Source organism: Oncorhynchus gorbuscha, linkage group LG09 (genome assembly GCF_021184085.1).
Source record: "Oncorhynchus gorbuscha isolate QuinsamMale2020 ecotype Even-year linkage group LG09, OgorEven_v1.0, whole genome shotgun sequence".
Classification (NCBI taxonomy): Eukaryota; Metazoa; Chordata; class Actinopteri; order Salmoniformes; family Salmonidae; genus Oncorhynchus; species Oncorhynchus gorbuscha.
In genome coordinates, this window is record NC_060181.1 from 98,846,148 (window position 1) to 98,871,508 (window position 25,361).

General features: G+C 39.8%; 1 protein-coding gene across 2 annotated transcripts in view; it reads right to left on the reverse strand.

Moving 5' to 3' along the window:
• Positions 1 to 3,285: 3,285 nt before the first annotated feature.
• The window catches only part of LOC124044309 (trichohyalin), an 80,694-nt gene continuing 58,618 nt past the window's right edge, over positions 3,286 to 25,361 (reverse strand). The window contains exons 6-16 of one of the 2 annotated variants that reach the window (XM_046363963.1): positions 16,184 to 16,256; positions 15,823 to 16,090; positions 15,227 to 15,389; positions 11,758 to 11,872; positions 11,325 to 11,571; positions 10,471 to 10,651; positions 9,920 to 10,125; positions 7,224 to 7,396; positions 6,266 to 6,485; positions 4,832 to 5,018; positions 3,286 to 3,463 (exon numbers count right to left, since the gene is read on the reverse strand). In XM_046363963.1, coding sequence (XP_046219919.1) covers positions 3,458 to 3,463; positions 4,832 to 5,018; positions 6,266 to 6,485; positions 7,224 to 7,396; positions 9,920 to 10,125; positions 10,471 to 10,651; positions 11,325 to 11,571; positions 11,758 to 11,872; positions 15,227 to 15,389; positions 15,823 to 16,090; positions 16,184 to 16,256 — 1,839 coding nt within the window. In that variant the 3' untranslated portion in view covers positions 3,286 to 3,457. Of the gene's footprint in view, positions 3,464 to 4,580; positions 5,019 to 6,265; positions 6,486 to 7,223; positions 7,397 to 9,919; positions 10,126 to 10,470; positions 10,652 to 11,324; positions 11,572 to 11,757; positions 11,873 to 15,226; positions 15,390 to 15,822; positions 16,091 to 16,183; positions 16,257 to 25,361 lie in introns of those variants that run through there. The other variant, XM_046363962.1, reaches the window with a different exon arrangement.

The window sequence follows — 25,361 nt, forward strand, 5'->3', positions numbered from 1 at the left end:
GCTGTTCCATTATAATGCTGTTCCATTATAAATGCTGTTCCATTATAAATGCTGTTCCATTATAAATGCTGTTCCATTATAAATGCTGTTCCATTATAAATGCTGTTCCATTATAAATGCAGTTCCATTATAAATGCTGTTCCATATGCTGTTCCATTATATATGCTGTTCCATTATAAATGCTGTTCCATTATAAATGCTGTTCCATTATATATGCTGTTCCATTATAAATGCTGTTCCATTATAAATGCTGTTCCATTATAAATGCTGTTCCATTATAAATGCTGTTCCATTATAAATGCTGTTCCATTATAAATGCTGTTCCATTATAAATGCTGTTCCATTATAAATCTGTTCCATTATATATGCTGTTCCATTATAAATGCTGTTCCATTATAAATGCTGTTCCATTATAAATGCTGTTCCATTATAAATGCTGTTCCATTATAAATGCTGTTCCATTATATATGCTGTTCCATTATATATGCTGTTCCATTATAAATGCTGTTCCATTATATATGCTGTTCCATTATATATGCTGTTCCATTATAAATGCTGTTCCATTATAAATGCTGTTCCATTATAAATGCTGTTCCATTATAAATGCTGTTCCATTATTATGCTGTTCCATTATAAATGCTGTTCCATTATATATGCTGTTCCATTATGCTGTTCCATTATGCTGTTCCATTACATTATGTATATATATTTTACAGTGCCTTGCAAAAGTATTCACCCCCTTGGCATTTTTCCTATTTTGTTGCATTACAACCTGGAATTAAAATGTATTTTTATTTGGATTTCATGTAATGGACAGACACAAAATATCAGAAACTTTGAACATTCCACGGAGCACGATTAAATCCATTATTAAAAAAATTAAAGAATATAGCACCACAACAAACCTGCCAAGAGAGGGCCGCCCACCAAAACTCACCGACCAGGCAAGGAGGGCATTAATCAGAGAGGCAACAAAGAGACCAAAGCTAACGCTGAAGCCATTGCTTAAAGAAGAAAACAACAAACACATTTGGTTTTTGCCAAAAGGCATGTGGGAAACTCCCCAAACATATGGAAGAAGGTACTCTGGTTAGATGAGACTAAAATGTAGCTTTTTGGCCATCAAGGAAAACACTATGTCTGGTGCAAACCCAACACCTCTCATCACCCCGAGAATACCTTCCCCACAGTGAAGCAGTGAAGCATGGTGGTGGCCGCATCATGCTGTGGGTATGTTTTTCATCGGCAAGGACCGGGAAACTGGTCTGAATTGAAGGATGGCACTAAATACAGGGACATTGTTGAGGGAAACCTGTTTGTCTTCCAGAGATCTGAGACTGGGACGGAGGTTCACCTTCCAGCAGGACAATGACCCTATGCATACTGCTACATCAACACTCAACTGGTTTAAGGGGAAACATTTGAATGTCTTGGAATGGCCTTGTCAAAGCCCAGACGTCAATCCAATTGAGAATCTTTGTTATGACTTGCTGTACAGAAAGATTGCTGTACACCAGCGGGACTCATCCAACTTGAAGGAGCTGGAGCAGTTTTGTCTTGAAGAATGGGCAAAAATCCCAGTGGCTAGATGTGCCAAGCTTATAGAGACATCATACCCCAAGAGACTTGCAGCTGTAATTGCTGCAAAAGGTGGTTCTACAAAGTATTGACTTTGGAGGGTGAATAGTTATGAACGCTCAAGTTTTCAGTTTTTTTTGTCTGATTTTTTTGTGTGTTTCAAAATAAAAAATATTTTGCATCTTCAAAGTGGTAGGCACGTTGTGTAAATCAAATGATACAAACCCCCCCAAAAATCTAATTTAAAATTCCAGGTTGTAAGGCAAAAAAATAGGAAAAATGCCAAGGGGGTGAATACGTTCGTAAGCCACTGTTTGCTGTTCCATTATAGCGAGCATTCGGGAAAGTATTCAGACCCCTTCACTTTTTCCACATTTTGTAACCTTACAGCCTTGTTCTAAAATGTATTAAAATAAAACATTTTCCTCATCAATATACACACAGTACCCCATAATGACAAAGCAAAAACAGGTTTTTAGAAGTTTTTGCACATTTATTTCAAATATACCTTATTAGACCTTATTTACATAAGTATTCAGACCCTTTGCTTTGAGACTCGAAATTGAGCTCAGGCGCATCCTGTTTACATTGATCATCCTTTAAGATGTTTCTACTACTTGATTGGTCCTGTGGTAAATTCAATTGATTGACACCTGTTTATAGACAGGATTGTGTCAAGGCAAATGTCTGGGGAAGGGTTCTAAAAATGTCTGGAGAAGGGTTCTAAACACATGTCTGGGGAAGGCTTCTAAAAAATGTCTGGAGAAGGGTTCTAAAAAATGTCTGGGGAAGGGTTCTAAAAAATGTCTGGGGAAGGGTTCTAAAAAATGTCTGGAGAAGGGTTCTAAAATGTCATAAGGTGAATGCACCAATTTGTAAGTCGCTCTGGATAAGAGCGTCTGCTAAATGACTTAAATGTAAATGTAAAAAATGTCTGGGGAAGAGTTCTAAAAAATGTCTGGGGAAGGGTTCTAAAATATCTGCAGCATCGAAGGTTTCCATCATCATTGTTATTAATATTTTGCAAAGGTGCTTCAAAAAAGTACTGAGTAAAAGGTCTGAATATTTATGTAAATGGGATATTTCAGTTGTATTTATTTTTTGCAAACATTTCTGAAAAACCTTTTTTTGCTTTGTCATTATGGGATATTGTGTGTAGATTGATGAGGGGGAAAAAACGATTGAATTAATTTTAGCGTAAGACTGTAACGTAACAAAATGTGGAAGTGGTTTGGAAACGTTCAGAATGCACTGTATATGCTGGTCCGTTATATTTGTTGAGGCACTTTTTTACAAGGTTATACAATAATCACCTAGTGAAGTCGATGTGAGATCAGGTTAAAGAGAGGTCTTAAAACTGTAAGAGAAGAGAGAAGAAGAAAATGGATTGATCTAACGATCAGTAATAACATGCATCCAAAATGGAACCCTATTCCCTATATAGTGCCGTAAGGCTCTGGCCAAAAGTAGTGCACTATGTAGGGAATCGGATGCCATTTGGGAAGCATATATAGACTGCTCCTGTGGACTTCTATGGATACTGTATAAAACAGCAGATTGACAATAGAGAATGTCTTTGTCACTGGGTTGGTTGCACATTGTTTTTCAACACGTTTATAGTACATTTATAATGTTTATGTATTTGTTTCAACTAATCTGTATATTCTACATTTTTGTATTAAATAAAAACATGTGCAATAGGCTTTTTCAACTTCATTTTTATTGTGTTTTTTTTTTAAATTGCTGCGTTTTTTTGTTGTTATGATATTGTATTACTATGATATTGTTATTACTATCAGTAGGGGTCCTACTTCCTGTCACATGTCCTTGAATGAGACGTTTCATTGAACGACAATCCTTTACTTTCTCACCAACCCCATCAAACCTGAGAAGGAAAAGCAACCAATCAAATCAAGAAGAAGTGGGTGGACAGAAAGGACAGTGCTGTGTTAGTATGTCCAATCAGAGTAAAGCAGGAAGTGTTTTAGCAGGAAGTGGTGCCAACTAGTCAATATATCTAATCTAATGTTATTAGTCACATGCTTCATAAACGACAGCTGTATTCAAACAGTGAAATGGTTACTTACAGGTCCTTTTCCAACAATGCAGAGTTAAAAATAAAAAATACAATTGAAATAGTGACAATACAGTGAATAAGGAATAAAAAGAACATGAATACAGGGAGTACCAGTATCAAGTCAATGTGCAGAGGGGGTACTTCAGGAAGATAGATCATACAGTATACTGTAGGTAGAGGTAAAGGATAGATAATAGACAGCAGTATACTGTAGGTAGGGGTAAAGGATAGATAATAGACAGTAGTATACTGTAGGTAGAGGTAGAGGATAGTCATACTGTAGGTAGGGTAAAGGATAGTAGCAGTATACTGTAGGTAGAGGTAGAGGATAGATAATAGACAGTAACAGCAGTATACTGTAGGTAGGATAGATAATAGACAGTAACAGCAGTATACTGTAGGTAGGGATAAAGGATAGATAATAGACAGCAGTATACTGTAGGTAGAGGTAAAGGATAGATAATAGACAGCAGTATACTGTAGGTAGAGGTAAAGGATAGATAATAGACAGCAGTATACTGTAGGTAGGTAGAGGATAGATAATAGACAGATAGATAATAACAGCAGTATACTGTAGGTAGGGGTAAAGGATAGATAATAGACAGTAACAGCAGTATACTGTAGGTAGGGGTAAAGGATAGATAATAGACAGTAACAGCAGTATACTGTAGGTAGGGGTAAAGGATAGATAATAGTAACAGCAGTATACTGTAGGTAGGGGTAAAGGATAGATAATAGACAGTAACAGCAGTATACTGTAAAGGTAGACAGGTATACTGTAGGTAAGAGGATAGATAATAGATACTGTAGGTAGGGGTAAAGGATAGTGACTGACAGGGACTGAAGGGAAGTGACTGAAGGGGTAAAGGATAGATAATAGTAACAGCAGTATACTGTAGGTAGGGGTAAAGGATAGATAATAGACAGTAACAGCAGTATACTGTAGGTAGGGGTAAAGGATAGATAATAGACAGTGACTGAAGGGACTGAAGGGAAGTGACTGAATGGAAGTGACTAAAGGGACTGAAGGACGTGACTGAAGCGACGTGACTGACTAGCATCCCATTGACAGCCCGACCTAAACGTACCCTTTCCTTAAACATAACCTCATTTTAACCCATTTGGAAATTCAACACTGGTTTGCTGGTCAGCCACATCCCCTCGTTTTCCCCTTACATTCTCGGACATGTCTTTGGGTGAGTCTTCCTGTGCTGTGGGGACCTCAGCCAGCCCCAGTAGTTGTATGAGCTGAAAGTAAGAGTAGACCCAAGCTCGAGAGATGTCCTGAGTCTGTCCCAAAGCCCCGGCCTCCGTCAGCAGGCCTCGCCTGAACTGCAGCTGCTGCTCGAGTAAAGCCCTCTGCCTGTGGACGGGAGAGAGGGATGAAGAGATGGGACAAAAAATATATGCTTTTCTAGGGGACAATCTCCATTGCCTTGATTCATCACATCCTCTCGCCTCCTTCTCAAAACCCAATTTGGATGAGGTCAGAGGGGCGGGACCTCTGACCTTCTCATCCAATGGGTTTTGAGGAGAGAGGCGAGAGGATGTGATGAATCAAGGCAATGGAGATTGCACTTAATGCAACAGAATAGGCGTAATGAATACACTCCTGTCCACTTCCTCTTACTGACACACCTTCATGTTATGGACCTCTTAGCCAGGCCTACCACCCTGGACCCTGTTAGCCTAGCCAGGCCTACCACCCTGGACCCTGTTAGCCAGGCCTACCACCCTGGACCCTGTTAGCCAGGCCTACCACCCTGGACCCTGTTAGCCTAGCCAGGCCTACCACCCTGGACCCTGTTAGCCAGGCCTACCACCCTGGACCCTGTTAGCTTAGCCAGGCCTACCACCCTGGACCCTGTTAGCCAGGCCTACCACCCTGGACCGTGGTAGCCTAGCCAGGCCTACCACCCTGGACCCTGTTAGCCAGGCCTACCACCCTGGACCCTGTTAGCTTAGCCAGGCCTACCACCCTGGACCCTGTTAGCCTAGCCAAGCCTACCACCCTGGACCCTGTTAGCCAGGCCTACCACCCTGGTCCTGATGTAAATCCACCATTGTAGTTTTAAAAACCCAATAAAACAATTAAAACCCAAGGTATCATGTCATAGATGAAACCCACTTCTTTCTGAAGACATCTTTGAATCTTAGTTCGAAGCAGACATTTAAGAGTTTCTGGAAAATGTAAAATACTGAGGGAGATGTTATTGTAATTATTTTAACAAAGTTTACATCTGCACAGTTCTTTCAGTAAATGCGGTTTTGTGAAATGTTCTGTGTAAATTGTTCAAAGTAGTCCTTGTGTATAGAGTTGGTTTCTTAAAACTTTTAAGTTTTGTTTGGCATACATTTTAAAGTGAAAATCTGAGTCAAATAGTAATTCTGTTACAGTGGAACTGTCCATTTTGAAGATAGAAAATGGGTGACAATGTATCTATGCCTTCATTTCCCAAAAATGTTAGCTTTCATTTGACACCCAATTTGACATGCTCCTATGCACTTCACATGTTGATGCTCATGGGTCATGTTTTCAGGGAACTACTGGCACTACATGTCCCTTCTGCTTTAAAGGATTGGACAGCAACGAAGAAGAGATTGAGATACCTGGCAAACAGTTCAGCTTGTAGTCGTGCCTCTTCTTTTGCCCACTGCGCTGCCTCCTCCTCTCTGCTTTTTCTCTCCTCCACTGCCTTCCTCCTCTCCTCTTCCTCCTCCTTCTGTTTCTGCAGGTACTCCCTCTTCTCATGGTCCTCCATCGCTGCCAGCCTCCTCCTCTCCTCTTCCTTACTCATAGCCTCCTCTAGTCGCTGCAGCTCCAACTCAGCTGTAGTAGAGTGGAGGGGACACACTTGTTATATTCAGGTCTGTGTGTGTGTGTGTTTGCAGGGCTGGCCCTAGCCTTTTGGGGGCCCTAAGCGAGATTTGTTTGGGGGGCCCCGTACCTCGTGGCAAAATGTTTTAGTGGCCCCACTCTTGATGGCGGAGAGAACAATGATAGTTTTTATGTTCATTTCCTGCAACTCGACTCATTTTGCCATGGGTCTACAGGGACGTGACTGAAGGGGCGTGACTGAAGGGGCGTGACTGAAGGGGCGTGGCTGAAGGGGCGTGGCTGAAGGGGCGTGAATGAAGGGGCGTGACTGAAGGGGCGTCCCTTCCCTTAAGGTCTACAGCCACATACCTGCAATTCTACAAGACTTATGCTGTGTTACTATGATATCTGAGTTAATGGCTAAGAAAATCAATGGGGGGCCCCCTGGTGCCCCTGGGCACGTCCCCGGTCGGTATACGACCATGATTACTACAAGTTTAGATAGCTGGCTAGACTAACTACCAATCTAAAAATTGTTAGCTGACGTGGCTATTTGAGTGAGTGTCAGTGAGTGACATACCAAGAAAAAAACTGCAGATGCACAACCAGATTTAGCACCTGTTGTATTCTACTGTTCTTACTATCAGTAATAAGTTGAGACCCCAACTGAGTTCCTAAAAAAGCTTAGCAGCCGGGGGCCGTAAGCTACCGCCCTTTATACCTGGGACAGGTGTGTGTGGAGTCATTCACCTGCCCTGCGTTCCTCCTCCTCCTGTCTGATCTTCTGAATCATCTCCAACTGTCGTCTCTTCTGCTCCTTCTTCCTCCACTCCCTCTCTTTCTCCGCCTGCTCCCTTCTTCTCCTCTCAGTCTCCTTCTCCTCTAACCTTTGTCTCTCTTCCTCCTCAGCCAGTCTCCTCAGCCTGCAGGAAGAGATCATTACTATAGAAAAACATTTACATTTATATTTTAATAATTTAGCAGACGCTCTTATCCAGAGCGACTTACAGGAGCAACTAGAGTTAAGTGCCTTGCTCAAAGGCACATTGACAAATCTGTCAACAAGTTGGCTCGGGGATTCAAATCGGCAAACTTTCGGTTAGTGATCCAGTGCTCTTAATAACAGCTAGGCTACCTGCCCAGGCCCGGCGTCACAAGGAGGGACCCTTAGTTGGAATAGTGTCCTCCATCAGTTTTGTAACCCTATTCTGTCCGACAATCTACCTACTCCGTCATGCCCAGCCAATTTGTTGCTTCATTCATGAAACTCCCTTGCATGCATCATATGTACGTCATACACAATTTACCAGTTGAAAACAAAAAGTGGGTTAGTTTTAATAGTTACGTACTACCGGAAAATAAAATTACCGTGCAGCTGGATGGAATTTAGCTAATGTTAACAGTTAGGTAGGTAGCATGATGGATATTAGAAAGTGGCTTCGCCAGGGCACAATGGCAGCATCGGATCAAAGTGGCGGGGAGAAGTCTGCCACAGAGGCCAAAGCCGCTGAGCCGACCCTAATCACCTAGTCCAAGGCCGCTGAGACGACCCTAATCACCTAGTCCAAAGCCGCTGAGACGACCCTAATCACCTAGTCCAAAGCCGCTGAGCCCAGTAGCAGAGGCACCTGCACAACCGTCTTGCAGCCTGGTGGCCAACCCAATGAGGGGCCTGCAGCCTCCAAGATACCCAACCCGCCTGTACTGTGGGAGAAAACTGGTCTAAAGGCAGAGAGTGGCTGGAATATTCCTGGAAGGAAATACATGCACACGGACACCCCCGCTCCAAGCACAAGGCAAAGAGTAGTGAGTCGTAATCTGATAGAATATGTGGTGAAACAACAAGGGGTTAGCAAGAAGAGGATAATGAAAGGGATAAAACTGTTTTTCAGCACTCTGGATGCTGTACTGGGAGAAAGGTCAGCACGATTTAACCAACCAAACAGCCAACTTGTTGAGGCCCTGTGTGCCTTGCACCCAGAGAAGGAATCCTTAATGGAAAAGGTGAAACCACTGCTGGACTTAACCTCAGGAGACTTTGTGGAAGCTGAGTTTACTGTTGCACGCCAGTTTCTACAGACTGAAATGGCCCGATCTGGAGAAAAAAAATGGACTAAAGTTATGCAGAGCATTTTGGATAAATACTCCAGGCCTCTAACAGCTAAGCCTACTGTGAGCCTAACATTTTGGATCATCCAAGGCAACTTGCAAGAACTCTTTTTCAACATTGAAAATATGTGTTCAGTGAGCGTAGACGGAGCACAGGAGGAAAGCTGATTCAACTGGCATTTGCAGAGGGATCTTACAAGCAAGTTCCGTGAGGAAGGAGAGACGAGGAGGTTCAGCACAGCGTCAAGGAGGCTGCAAATCTTCTGAATCTGGGTACGAACAGGCAGCCTAACTTGCAATTTCTCCAGACGGTTATGAATTGTCCATGTTTGTAAAGCGGTGCAGTAGCCTGTATTCTTGTGGCAAGACAGCCGTGCTGCAAACACATTGTGTGTTATTGTACTATTATCCATCCTGTATGATCAGCAAGCCAATATAGTTGTACCCCCCCGTAGTCATTTCTAATGCCCCCTTGCATAGTTAATCCTGCCGCCTAGGTAGTCATTTTGTTACACTCTTTTACAAAAAGATTGGTAGGAACAGCCTTGATGACATTCTCTTTCTCTGTGTCTCATTAATAGTGCCAGAAGTTTTCCCCGACCAGGTGACCAGAAAAAGCTCTGCGTCCTAGACCAAGTGACCAGGAAAAGCTCTGCGTCCTAGACCAAGTGACCAGGAAAAGCTCTGGGTCCTCGACCAAGTGACCAGGAAAAGCCCTGAGTCCTCGACCGAGGACAAGTGACCAGGAAAAGCCCTGAGTCCTCGACCAAGTGACCAGGAAAAGCCCTGAGTCCTCGACCAAGTGACCAGGAAAAGCTCTGGGTCCTCGACCAAGTGACCAGGAAAAGCTCTGAGTCCTCGACCAAGTGACCAGGAAAAGCCCTGAGTCCTCGACCAAGTGACCAGGAAAAGCCCTGGGTCCTCGACCAAGTGACCAGGAAAAGCCCTGGGTCCTCGACCAAGTGACCAGGAAAAGCCCTGGGTCCTCGACCAAGTGACCAGGAAAAGCTCTGAGTCCTCGACCCAGTGACCAGGAAAAGCCCTGGGTCCTCGACCAAGTGACCAGGAAAAGCTCTGGGTCCCCGACCAAGTGACCAGGAAAAGCTCTGGGTCCTCGTCCAAGTGACCAGGAAAAGCTCTGAGAAATTCTTATCCTATCCACTAGAGGGCGGTGCTGAGCCCCACCACATATTTCAGAGGTAATTCATATCATATCCACTAGAGGGCGGTGCTGAGCCCCATCACATATTTCAGAGGTAATTTATATCATATCCACTAGAAGGCGGTGCTGAGGCCCCATCCCAGCCCATATCAGGGAGTTAGAATAGACAGTGTACCTGAGTTCCTCGGCTCTCTGATTCTGCTCCTCTTCCAGCTCCAGCCTCATGCACTCCTCTCTTTCCTCCCGCTCCTGCAGCCTTCTCCTCTCCTCCTCTCTCTCCTTCCTCTTCCTCTCCACCTCTAGTCGGCGACGCTCTGCCTTCTCAGCCAACACATTCTTCTGTTGCTCCATATGGGCTGCTGCCTCTCCTCTGTTCTTGTCCTTATTACCCACAGATCATGTATAATGTAGTGAATTCAAGGGTAGCACCGACCAGGACTCAAAACCGGGTCCCTGCACCCATCAGTCCAACAACTTAACCGTTACGCCCAGAGGTCTGAACCTCTGTACGAAGTCGCTAGGTGTTGTACTGAGGTCACTACTATATCAAAATAACATTGGGTATAAACAATGTTGAGAATGTGTTTGTCCGAAGTGATGTCATATTCCCTACATAGTGCACTACTTCTGACTAGAGTCATTTTACTAGGGGCCCTAGTCAATAGTGGTGCACTATATAGTGAATAAGGGGCCATTTCCAATGCAGACTATGTCCTCCATACTCACAGTACTGATGCTGGCGTCAGATATGACCAGATTTAAAGGTTGTGTTTCTGCTGTCATGACAACCGAGCAGGATGACAGTTGGTCATGAGAGGACCGTCGTTGTCCGCACGGTAAAACCTCGTCCGCACAGGAGTTAGATCTGTGTGAACTCTGACCTGACTGCCCATTGGATGAGGAGCTCCTGAAGACAAAAGGGAATTCAGCAACTCTTGGAAGACAGTGGAAGTGTTTACAGAGCTATGATTGGATAAAACCAACCCACCTGTTTACAGAGCTATGATTGGATAAAACCAACCCACCTGTTTACAGTGCTGTGATTGGATAAAACCAACCCATCTGTTTACAGTGCTGTGATTGGATAAAACCAACCCATCTGTTTATAGAGCTATGATTGGATAAAACCAACCCACCTGTTTACAGTGCTGTGATTGGATAAAACCAACCCATCTGTTTATAGAGCTATGATTGGATAAAACCAACCCACCTGTTTATAGAGCTGTGATTGGATAAAACCAACCCACCTGTTTATAGAGCTATGATTGGATAAAACCAACCCATCTGTTTATAGAGCTATGATTGGATAAAACCAACCCACCTGTTTACAGTGCTGTGATTGGATAAAACCAACCCACCTGTTTACAGTGCTGTGATTGGATAAAACCAACCCACCTGTTTATAGAGCTATGATTGGATAAAACCAACCCACCTGTTAATAGAGCTGTGATTGGATAAAACCAAACCATCTGTTTATAGAGCTGTGATTGGATAAAACCAACCCACCTGTTTACAGTGCTGTGATTGGATAAAACCAACCCATCTGTTTATAGAGCTGTGATTGGATAAAACCAACCCACCTGTTTATAGAGCTGTGATGGGATCTCGGGGATTGGACGAGGTCACTATGTTCCTCTTCATGTGTGTTTAGTGCAGCACTATCGTCTTCGGTGTCCTTCACATCTCCATCAGGACTCAGAGCAGATGTAGACGTCTCAGATAAGCCTTTAGTCTCTTTGGTCTTCTTCGTCCTCTCCACGTCCATGTGGCCTTTAGTCTCTTTGGTCTTCTTCGTCCTCTCCACGTCCACGTGGCCTTTAGGTTTTCCTATAAGACAGGGAGGGAATCAGTGGAGATGGGTCTCAAACACCATGGGTCCCAAATGGCTCCCTATTCCCTATTATAGTGCACTACACTAGACCAGGACCTATAGGGAATAGGGTGTTTGGGATGTAATTCATATCAGATATCAGCTCCATTCAACAGGTCATCCTGACAGAGACAGATACTCACCGACAACAAACTCAGCTTGATCTTTGACCCGGTCCTTTTTCTTCTTCCTCAAGACCTTCCCCGCCTCCTTGGAGAGGACTTCCTGCTCCTGCCCTTCATTCACTTTTCTCTTTTTCTGGAAAACAGGATTGACAGCAATGAAGCTGCACCTCGGGTTTTTAATAAACTACAGTATGTGTTGATACAGGGGGGGTTGTTAAACTACAGTATTATGTGTTGATGGGGGGGGTATTAAACTACAGTATTATGTGTTGATACAGGGGGGTATTAAACTACAGTATTATGTGTTGATACGGGGGGGGGTATTAAACTACAGTATTATGTGTTGATACAGGGGGTATTAAACTACAGTATTATGTGTTGATACATGGGGGGGGGGGGGTATTAAACTACAGTATTATGTGTTGATACAGGGGGTATTAAACTACAGTATTATGTGTTGATACATGGGGGGGGGGTATTAAACTACAGTATTATGTGTTGATACAGGGGGGGTATTAAACTACAGTATTATGTGTTGATACATGGGGGGGGGTATTAAACTACAGTATTATGTGTTGATACAGGGGGGGTATTAAACTACAGTATTATGTGTTGATACAGGGGGGGGGTATTAAACTACAGTATTATGTGTTGATACAGGGGTATTAAACTACAGTATTATGTGTTGATACAGGGGGGGGGGGTATTAAACTACAGTATTATGTGTTGATACAGGGGGGGTATTAAACTACAGTATTATGTGTTGATACAGGGGGGGGTATTAAACTACAGTATCATGTGTTGATACAGGGGGGGGGGGGGGTATTAAACTACAGTATTATGTGTTGATACAGGGGGGTATTAAACTACAGTATTATGTGTTGATACAGGGGGGGTATTAAACTACAGTATTATGTGTTGATACAGGGGGGGTATTAAACTACAGTATTATGTGTTGATACAGGGGGGGTATTAAACTACAGTATTATGTGTTGATACAGGGGGGGGTATTAAACTACAGTATTATGTGTTGATACAGGGGGGGGTATTAAACTACAGTATTATGTGTTGGATACAGGGGGGGGGTATTAAACTACAGTATTATGTGTTGATACAGGGGGGGGGGTATTAAACTACAGTATTATGTGTTGATACAGGGGGGGGTATTAAACTACAGTATTATGTGTTGATACAGGGGGGTATTAAACTACAGTATTATGTGTTGATACAGGGGGGGGGGTATTAAACTACAGTATTATGTGTTGATACAGGGGGGGGGGGTATTAAACTACAGTATTATGTGTTGGATACAGGGGGGTATTAAACTACAGTATTATGTGTTGATACAGGGGGGGGTATTAAACTACAGTATTATGTGTTGATACAGGGGGGTTGTTAAACTACAGTATTATGTGTTGATACAGGGGGGGGTATTAAACTACAGTATTATGTGTTGATACAGGGGGGTATTAAACTACAGTATTATGTGTTGATACAGGGGGGTATTAAACTACAGTATTATGTGTTTATACGGGGGGGGTATTAAACTACAGTATTATGTGTTGATACAGGGGGGTATTAAACTACAGTATTATGTGTTGATACAGGGGGGGTATTAAACTACAGTATTATGTGTTGATACAGGGGGGGGTATTAAACTACAGTATTATGTGTTGATACAGGGGGGGGTATTAAACTACAGTATTATGTGTTGATACAGGGGGTATTAAACTACAGTATTATGTGTTGATACAGGGGGGGGGGGTATTAAACTACAGTATTATGTGTTGATACAGGGAGGGGTTTTAAACTACAGTATTATGTGTTGATACAGGGGGGGGGTATTAAACTACAGTATTATGTGTTGATACAGGGGGGTATTAAACTACAGTATTATGTGTTGATACAGGGGGGGGGTATTAAACTACAGTATTATGTGTTGATACATGGGGGGGGGGGTATTAAACTACAGTATTATGTGTTTATACAGGGGGGTATTAAACTACAGTATTATGTGTTTATACAGGGGGGGTATTAAACTACAGTATTATGTGTTGATACATGGGGGTATTAAACTACAGTATTATGTGTTGATACAGGGGGGGGTGTTAAACTACAGTATTATGTGTTGATACAGGGGGGTATTAAACTACAGTATTATGTGTTGATACAGGGGGTGGGGGGGGTATTAAACTACAGTATTATGTGTTGATACAGGGGGGGGGGGGTATTAAACTACAGTATTATGTGTTGATACATGGGGGGGGGTATTAAACTACAGTATTATGTGTTGATACAGTATTATGTGTTGGGGGGGGGTATTAAACTACAGTATTATGTGTTGATAGGGGGGGGGGTATTAAACTACAGTATTATGTGTTGATACAGGGGGGTATTAAACTACAGTATTATGTGTTGATACAGGGGGGGGGTATTAAACTACAGTATTATGTGTTGATACAGGGGGGGTATTAAACTACAGTATTATGTGTTGATACAGGGGGGGGTATTAAACTACAGTATTATGTGTTGATACAGGGGGGGGTATTAAACTACAGTATTATGTGTTGATACAGGGGGGGTATTAAACTACAGTATTATGTGTTGATACAGGGGGGGGGGTATTAAACTACAGTATTATGTGTTGATACAGGGGGGGGGTATTAAACTACAGTATTATGTGTTGATACAGGGGGGGTATTAAACTACAGTATTATGTTACAACATCTACTGTATCTTAGTCTATGCATTACTCATCTCATATGTATATACTGTATTCTATACTATTCTACTGTATCTTAGTCTATACATTACTCATCTCATATGTATATACTCTATTCTATACTATCCTACTGTATCTTAGTCTATGCATTACTCATCTCATATGTATATACTGTATTCTATACTATCCTACTGTATCTTAGTCTATGCATTACTCATCTCATATGTATATACTGTATTCTATACTATTCTACTGTATCTTAGTCTATGCATTACTCATCTCATATGTATATACTGTATTCTATACTATTCTACTGTATCTTAGTCTATACATTACTCATCTCATATGTATATACTGTATTATATACTATTCTACTGTATCTTAGTCTATGCATTACTCATCTCATATGTATATACTGTATTCTATACTATCCTACTGTATCTTAGTCTATGCATTACTCATCTCATATGTATATACTGTATTCTATACTATCCTACTGTATCTTGGTCTATGCCGCTCTGTCATTGCTCGTCCATATATTTATATTTATATATTCTTATTCCATTCCTTTACTTAGATTTGTGTGTATTGGGTAGTTGTTGTGTAATTGTTAGATATTACTTGTTAGATATTATTGTGATATTATCGGAACTAGAAGCATTTCACTTGTATATAATCTTACTTAACTAGGCAAGTCAGTTCAAGAACAAATTCTTATTTGCGTGTATGTGACCAATGAAATTAGATTTGAACACCATGACGTACCATTTTCTGTACAGTAGGAGAGTCCTGGGATCCCACCTCTTTATTCAATGTGTCCTTCTCTCTGCTGGCTTGTTCCCCTGTTTCCTGTGTCTGTCCCTCTGCCTGCTGTGGATTCTGCTCATCTACTGTCACGTTTGTTTTCTTAGAATGGCCTCTTTTCCTGCTAAAAAAGAGAGATGAAGCAGGATAAAAGTTAATGATCGATAAAGATGGAGATACTCGAGGCAGGCACTGATGAGAAGGGAGAGGAGGGAGAGACAGAGGGAGAGAGAAGGAGAGACAGAGGGAGGGAGAGATGGGGTGGACAGGGGAGAGGGGCTGAGGGAGGGAGGGAGAGAGAAGGAGGGGAGAAGGAGAAGGAGAAGGAATGCAAACAGCAATTAGACAGGATATGAATGAGGACTAGAACTCTGTGGAGCTTTACACTGTGACCTATGACCTATAACTGCTATGCAGGACCCTGTCAACCTGCAGCCCAGATAGTAGATCTGAGATAGAATGGACAGGACCCGATTAAGGTCTGTCCCAAATGGGTCAACAGCAGTACACTATGTAGGGCGTAGGATGCTATGTGGGATACAGTCTCTTTCACTCACCCACTGGGTGTAAGGGGTCCCTCTGAGTGTTTGGGACTTCTGTTCTGAGAGAAGGCCCATTCTGTAGAGTGGCCTGTGGGGATGGGCTGTGAAGGTTTGTGGGGGTTGATGTTTTGGGTCTCTTCTTCTTCTGTGGTAGGTAAGGAGGATACCCCACTCCTCTGTGGACCTGGCTTTTCCCGATCCTGGCTCCTCTTCCTTGTTGTAGACTTCTCCTCAGCTTCCTCCCTCCTCACCTCCTTCCCTTCCTCCTGTCTTGGTATCTCCACTGGTGCAACAAGCAGAGTGTGTATAGTTGAGGTCCTTGCAGATCCAGATACTGACCTAGCAGAAGGTTAACAGCTGCTGGGGCTTTCTTTACCTGTCCTGCTGTTGTAGCTGACAGCAGCCATGTGTTTATCGCTTCCTCCAGGTCTCTGAGTGTCTGGGTGCAGCTGGCCAGGGGAGGGACACACCACAGGGTCAGATGAGACGACATCAGCCATTAGATCAGACTCAATTATCAGATCAGACTAAGTGCATTAGATCAGACTAAGTGTATTAGATCAGACTAAGTGCATTAGACCAGTGTATTAGATCAGACTAAGTGCATTAGACCAGTGTATTAGATCAGACTAAGTGTATTAGACCAGTGTATCAGATCAGACTAAGTGTATTAGACCAGACTCAGTGTATCAGATCAGACTAAGTGTATTAGACCAGTGTATTAGACCAGACTAAGTGTATTAGATCAGACTAAGTGTATTAGATCAGACTAAGTGTATTAGATCAGACTAAGTGCATTAGACCAGACTAAGTGTATTAGATCAGTGTATTAGATCAGACTAAGTGCATTAGATCAGACTAAGTGTATTAGATCAGACTAAGTGTATTAGATCAGTCTAAGTGTATTAGATCAGACTAAGTGTATTAGATCAGTGTATTAGATCAGACTAAGTGCATTAGATCAGACTAAGTGCATTAGATCAGACTAAGTGTATTAGATCAGTCTAAGTGTATTAGATCAGACTAAGTGTATTAGATCAGTGTATTAGATCAGACTAAGTGCATTAGATCAGACTAAGTGTATTAGATCAGACTAAGTGTATTAGATCAGACTAAGTATATTAGATCAGACTAAGTGTATTAGATCAGACTAAGTGTATTAGACCAGTGTATTAGATCAGACTAAGTGTATTAGATCAGACTAAGTGTATTAGATCAGACTAAGTGTATTAGACCAGTGTATTAGACCAGTGTATCAGATCAGACTAAGTGTATTAGATCAGACTAAGTGTATTAGACCAGTGTATTAGATCAGACTAAGTGCATTAGATCAGACTAAGTGTATTAGACCAGTGTATTAGATCAGACTAAGTGTATTAGATCAGTGTATTAGATCAGACTAAGTGCATTAGATCAGACTAAGTGTATTAGACCAGTGTATTAGACCAGTGTATTAGATCAGACTAAGTGCATCAGACTAAGTGTATTAGATCAGACTAAGTGCATTAGATCAGACTAAGTGCATTAGATCAGACTAAGTGCATTAGATCAGACTAAGTGCATTAGATCAGACTAAGTGTATTAGATCAGACTAAGTGCATTAGATCAGACTAAGTGTATTAGACCAGTGTATTAGATCAGACTAAGTGTATTAGATCAGTGTATTAGATCAGACTAAGTGCATTAGATCAGACTAAGTGTATTAGACCAGTGTATTAGATCAGACTAAGTGCATTAGACCAGACTAAGTGTATTAGATCAGTGTATTAGATCAGACTAAGTGCATTAGATCAGACTAAGTGTATTAGATCAGACTAAGTGTATTAGATCAGACTAAGTGCATTAGACCAGTGTATTAGATCAGACTAAGTGCATTAGACCAGTGTATTAGATCAGACTAAGTGCATTAGACCAGTGTATCAGATCAGTGTATTATATCAGACTAAGTGGATTAGATCAGTGTATTATATCAGACTAAGTGTATTAGATCAGTGTATTAGACCAGTGTATTATATCAGTGTATTATATCAGACTAAGTGGATTAGATCAGTGTATTATATCAGACTAAGTGTATTAGATCAGTGTATTAGACAAGACTAAGTGTATTAGATCAGACTAAGTGTATTAGATCAGACTAAGTGTATTAGATCAGACTAAGTGTATTAGATCAGACTAAGTGTATTAGACCAGTGTATTATATCAGTGTATTATATCAGACTAAGTGGATTAGATCAGTGTATTATATCAGACTAAGTGTATTCGATCAGTGTATTAGACCAGACTAAGTGTATTAGACCAGACTAAGTGTATTAGACCAGACTAAGTGTATTAGACCAGTGTATCAGATCAGACTAAGTGTATTAGACCAGTGTATTAGATCAGTGTATTATATCAGACTCAGTGTATCAGATCAGACTAAGTGTATTAGACCAGTGTATTAGACCAGACTAAGTGTATTAGACCAGTGTATTAGATCAGTGTATTATACCAGACTAAGTGTATTAGACCAGTGTATTATACCAGACGCAGTGTATTAGACCAGACTAAGTGTATTAGACCAGTGTATTAGACCAGACTAAGTGTATTAGACCAGTGTATTAGATCAGACTAAGTGTATTAGACCAGTGTATTATACCAGACTCAGTGTATTAGACCAGACTAAGTGTATTAGATCAGTGTATTAGACCAGTGTATTAGACCAGTGTATTAGATCAGTGTATTAGACCAGACTAAGTGTATTATATCAGACTCAGTGTATTAGACCAGACTAAGTGTATTAGACCAGTGTATTATACCAGACTAAGTGTATTATATCAGACTCAGTGTATTAGATCAGTGTATTACACCAGACTAAGTGTATTAGATCAGTGTATTAGATCATTGTAATAAATCAGTGTATTATATCAGTGTATTAGATCAAACTAAGTGTATTAGACCAGTGTATTATACCAGACTAAGTGTATTAGATCAGTGTATTAGATTAGTGTATTAAATCAGTGTATTATATCAGTGTATTATATCAGACTCAGTGTATTAGATCAGACTCAGTGTATTAGACCAGTGTATTATACCAGACTAAGTGTATTAGATCAGTGTATTAGATCAGTGTATTAAATCAGTGTATTATATCAGTGTATTATATCAGACTCAGTGTATTAGATCAGACTCAGTGTATTAGATCAGACTCAGTGTATTAGATCAGACTCAGTGTATTAGACCAGTGTATTATACCAGACTAAGTGTATTAGATCAGTGTATTAGATCAGTGTATTAAATCAGTGTATTATATCAGACTCAGTGTATTAGATCAGACTCAGTGTATTAGATCAGACTCAGTGTATTAGATCAGACTCAGTGTATTAGACCAGTGTATTATACCAGACTAAGTGTATTAGACCAGTGTATTAGATCAGACTCAGTGTATTAGATCAGACTCAGTGTATTAGATCAGACTCAGTGTATTAGACCAGTGTATTATACCAGACTAAGTGTATTAGATCAGTGTATTAGATCAGTGTATTAAATCAGTGTATTATATCAGACTCAGTGTATTAGATCAGACTCAGTGTATTAGATCAGACTCAGTGTATTAGATCAGACTCAGTGTATTAGACCAGTGTATTATACCAGACTAAGTGTATTAGACCAGTGTATTAGATCAGACTCAGTGTAGTGTATTAGATCAGACTAAGTGTATTAGACCAGTGTATTAGATCAGACTAAGTGCATTAGACCAGACTAAGTGTATTAGATCAGACTAAGTGTATTAGATCAGACTAAGTGTATTAGATCAGACTAAGTGTATTAGACCAGACTAAGTGTATTAGATCAGACTCAGTGTATTAGATCAGACTCAGTGTATTAGATCAGACTCAGTGTATTAGATCAGACTCAGTGTATTAGATCAGACTAAGTGTATTAGATCAGACTCAGTGTATTAGACCAGTGTATTAGACCAGACTAAGTGTATTAGATCAGTGTATTAGATCAGTGTATTATATCAGACTCAGTGTATTATACCAGACTCAGTGTATTAGACCAGTGTATTATACCAGACTAAGTGTATTAGATCAGACTCAGTGTATTAGACCAGTGTATTATACCAGACTAAGTGTATTAGATCAGTGTATTAGATCAGACTCAGTGTATTAGACCAGTGTATTATATCAGACTCAGTGTATTAGATCAGACTCAGTGTATTAGACCAGTGTATTATACCAGACTAAGTGTATTAGATCAGACTCAGTGTATTAGATCAGACTCAGTGTATTAGATCAGACTCAGTGTATTAGATCAGACTCAGTGTATTAGATCAGACTAAGTGTATTAGATCAGACTCAGTGTATTAGACCAGTGTATTAGACCAGACTAAGTGTATTAGATCAGTGTATTAGATCAGTGTATTATATCAGACTCAGTGTATTATACCAGACTCAGTGTATTAGACCAGTGTATTATACCAGACTAAGTGTATTAGATCAGACTCAGTGTATTAGACCAGTGTATTATACCAGACTAAGTGTATTAGATCAGTGTATTAGATCAGACTCAGTGTATTAGACCAGTGTATTATATCAGACTCAGTGTATTAGATCAGACTCAGTGTATTAGACCAGTGTATTATACCAGACTCAGTGTATTAGACCAGTGTATTAGATCAGACTCAGTGTATTATACCAGACTAAGTGTATTAGATCAGTGTATTATATCAGACTCAGTGTATTAGATCAGACTAAGTGTATTAGATCAGACTAAGTGTATTAGATCAGACTCAGTGTATTAGACCAGTGTATTATACCAGACTCAGTGTATTAGACCAGTGTATTAGATCAGACTGAGTGTATTATACCAGACTAAGTGTATTAGACCAGTGTATTATACCAGACTCAGTGTATTAGACCAGTGTATTAGATCAGTGTATTAGATCAGTGTATTATATCAGACTCAGTGTATTAGACCAGTGTATTAGATCAGACTCAGTGTATTAGACCAGTGTATTATACCAGACTAAGTGTATTAGATCAGTGTATTAGATCAGACTCAGTGTATTAGACCAGTGTATTATACCAGACTCAGTGTATTAGATCAGTGTATTAGATCAGACTCAGTGTATTAGACCAGTGTATTATACCAGAGTCAGTGTATTAGATCAGTGTATTAGATCAGACTCAGTGTATTAGACCAGTGTATTATACCAGACTCAGTGTATTAGACCAGTGTATTAGATCAGTGTATTAGATCAGTGTATTAGATCAGTGTATTAGATCAGTGTATTAGATCAGACTCAGTGTATTAGACCAGTGTATTATACCAGACTAAGTGTATTAGATCAGTGTATTAGATCAGTGTATTAAATCAGTGTATTATATCAGACTCAGTGTATTAGATCAGACTCAGTGTATTAGATCAGACTCAGTGTATTAGACCAGTGTATTATACCAGACTAAGTGTATTAGACCAGTGTATTAGATCAGACTCAGTGTATTAGATCAGACTCAGTGTATTAGATCAGACTCAGTGTATTAGATCAGACTCAGTGTATTAGACCAGTGTATTATACCAGACTAAGTGTATTAGATCAGTGTATTAGATCAGTGTATTAAATCAGTGTATTATATCAGTGTATTAGATCAGTGTATTAGATCAGACTCAGTGTATTAGACCAGTGTATTATACCAGACTAAGTGTATTAGACCAGTGTATTAGATCAGACTCAGTGTATTAGATCAGACTAAGTGTATTAGACCAGTGTATTAGATCAGACTAAGTGCATTAGACCAGACTAAGTGTATTAGATCAGACTAAGTGTATTAGATCAGACTAAGTGTATTAGATCAGACTAAGTGTATTATACCAGACTAAGTGTATTAGATCAGACTCAGTGTATTAGATCAGACTCAGTGTATTAGATCAGACTCAGTGTATTAGATCAGACTAAGTGTATTAGATCAGACTCAGTGTATTAGATCAGACTAAGTGTATTAGATCAGACTCAGTGTATTAGACCAGTGTATTAGACCAGACTAAGTGTATTAGACCAGTGTATTAGATCAGACTCAGTGTATTAGATCAGACTAAGTGTATTAGACCAGTGTATTAGATCAGACTAAGTGCATTAGACCAGACTAAGTGTATTAGATCAGACTAAGTGTATTAGATCAGACTAATTGTATTAGATCAGACTAAGTGTATTATACCAGACTAAGTGTATTAGATCAGACTCAGTGTATTAGATCAGACTCAGTGTATTAGATCAGACTCAGTGTATTAGATCAGACTCAGTGTATTAGATCAGACTAAGTGTATTAGATCAGACTCAGTGTATTAGACCAGTGTATTAGACCAGACTAAGTGTATTAGATCAGTGTATTAGATCAGTGTATTATATCAGACTCAGTGTATTATACCAGACTCAGTGTATTAGACCAGTGTATTATACCAGACTAAGTGTATTAGATCAGACTCAGTGTATTAGACCAGTGTATTATACCAGACTAAGTGTATTAGATCAGTGTATTAGATCAGACTCAGTGTATTAGACCAGTGTATTATATCAGACTCAGTGTATTAGATCAGACTCAGTGTATTAGACCAGTGTATTATACCAGACTCAGTGTATTAGACCAGTGTATTAGATCAGACTCAGTGTATTATACCAGACTAAGTGTATTAGATCAGTGTATTATATCAGACTCAGTGTATTAGATCAGACTAAGTGTATTAGATCAGACTAAGTGTATTAGATCAGACTCAGTGTATTAGACCAGTGTATTATACCAGACTCAGTGTATTAGACCAGTGTATTAGATCAGACTGAGTGTATTATACCAGACTAAGTGTATTAGACCAGTGTATTATACCAGACTCAGTGTATTAGACCAGTGTATTAGATCAGTGTATTAGATCAGTGTATTATATCAGACTCAGTGTATTAGATCAGACTCAGTGTATTAGACCAGTGTATTAGATCAGACTCAGTGTATTAGACCAGTGTATTATACCAGACTAAGTGTATTAGATCAGTGTATTAGATCAGACTCAGTGTATTAGACCAGTGTATTATACCAGACTAAGTGTATTAGATCAGTGTATTAGATCAGTGTATTAAATCAGTGTATTATATCAGACTCAGTGTATTAGATCAGACTCAGTGTATTAGATCAGACTCAGTGTATTAGACCAGTGTATTATACCAGACTAAGTGTATTAGACCAGTGTATTAGATCAGACTCAGTGTATTAGATCAGACTCAGTGTATTAGATCAGACTCAGTGTATTAGATCAGACTCAGTGTATTAGACCAGTGTATTATACCAGACTAAGTGTATTAGATCAGTGTATTAGATCAGTGTATTAGATCAGACTCAGTGTATTAGATCAGTGTATTAGATCAGTGTATTAGATCAGACTCAGTGTATTAGACCAGTGTATTATACCAGACTAAGTGTATTAGACCAGTGTATTAGATCAGACTCAGTGTATTAGATCAGACTAAGTGTATTAGACCAGTGTATTAGATCAGACTGTGCATTAGACCAGACTAAGTGTATTAGATCAGACTAAGTGTATTAGATCAGACTAATTGTATTAGATCAGACTAAGTGTATTATACCAGACTAAGTGTATTAGATCAGACTCAGTGTATTAGGTCAGACTCAGTGTATTAGATCAGACTCAGTGTATTAGATCAGACTAAGTGTATTAGATCAGACTCAGTGTATTAGACCAGTGTATTAGACCAGACTAAGTGTATTAGATCAGTGTATTAGATCAGTGTATTATATCAGACTCAGTGTATTATACCAGACTCAGTGTATTAGACCAGTGTATTATACCAGACTAAGTGTATTAGATCAGACTCAGTGTATTAGACCAGTGTATTATACCAGACTAAGTGTATTAGATCAGTGTATTAGATCAGACTCAGTGTATTAGACCAGTGTATTATATCAGACTCAGTGTATTAGATCAGACTCAGTGTATTAGACCAGTGTATTATACCAGACTCAGTGTATTAGACCAGTGTATTAGATCAGACTCAGTGTATTAGATCAGACTAAGTGTATTAGATCAGTGTATTATATCAGACTCAGTGTATTAGATCAGACTAAGTGTATTAGATCAGACTAAGTGTATTAGATCAGACTAAGTGTATTAGATCAGACTCAGTGTATTAGACCAGTGTATTATACCAGACTCAGTGTATTAGACCAGTGTATTAGATCAGACTGAGTGTATTATACCAGACTAAGTGTATTAGACCAGTGTATTATACCAGACTCAGTGTATTAGACCAGTGTATTAGATCAGTGTATTAGATCAGTGTATTATATCAGACTCAGTGTATTAGATCAGACTCAGTGTATTAGACCAGTGTATTAGATCAGACTCAGTGTATTAGACCAGTGTATTATACCAGACTAAGTGTATTAGATCAGTGTATTAGATCAGACTCAGTGTATTAGACCAGTGTATTATACCAGACTCAGTGTATTAGATCAGTGTATTAGATCAGACTCAGTGTATTAGACCAGTGTATTATACCAGAGTCAGTGTATTAGATCAGTGTATTAGATCAGACTCAGTGTATTAGACCAGTGTATTATACCAGACTCAGTGTATTAGACCAGTGTATTATACCAGACTCAGTGTATTAGACCAGTGTATTATACCAGACTCAGTGTATTATACCAGACTCAGTGTATTAGATCAGTGTATTAGATCAGTGTATTAGATCAGTGTATTAGATCAGTGTATTAGATCAGTGTATTAGATCAGACTCAGTGTATTAGACCAGTGTATTATACCAGACTCAGTGTATTAGACCAGTGTATTATACCAGACTCAGTGTATTAGACCAGTGTATTATACCAGACTCAGTGTATTATACCAGACTCAGTGTATTAGATCAGTGTATTAGATCAGTGTATTAGATCAGTGTATTAGATCAGTGTATTAGATCAGTGTATTAAATCAGTGTATTAAATCAGTGTATTATATCAGACTCAGTGTATTATATCAGACTCAGTGTATTAGATCAGACTCAGTGTATTAGATCAGACTCAGTGTATTAGATCAGACTCAGTGTATTAGATCAGACTCAGTGTATTAGACCAGTGTATTATACCAGACTAAGTGTATTAGACCAGTGTATTAGATCAGACTCAGTGTATTAGATCAGACTCAGTGTATTAGATCAGACTCAGTGTATTAGATCAGACTCAGTGTATTAGACCAGTGTATTATACCAGACTAAGTGTATTAGATCAGTGTATTAGATCAGTGTATTAAATCAGTGTATTATATCAGACTCAGTGTATTAGATCAGTGTATTAGACCAGACTAAGTGTATTAGACCAGTGTATTAGATCAGTGTATTATACCAGACTAAGTGTATTAGACCAGTGTATTATACCAGACACAGTGTATTAGACCAGACTAAGTGTATTAGACCAGTGTATTAGACCAGACTAAGTGTATTAGACCAGTGTATTAGATCAGACTAAGTGTATTAGACCAGTGTATTATACCAGACTCAGTGTATTAGACCAGAC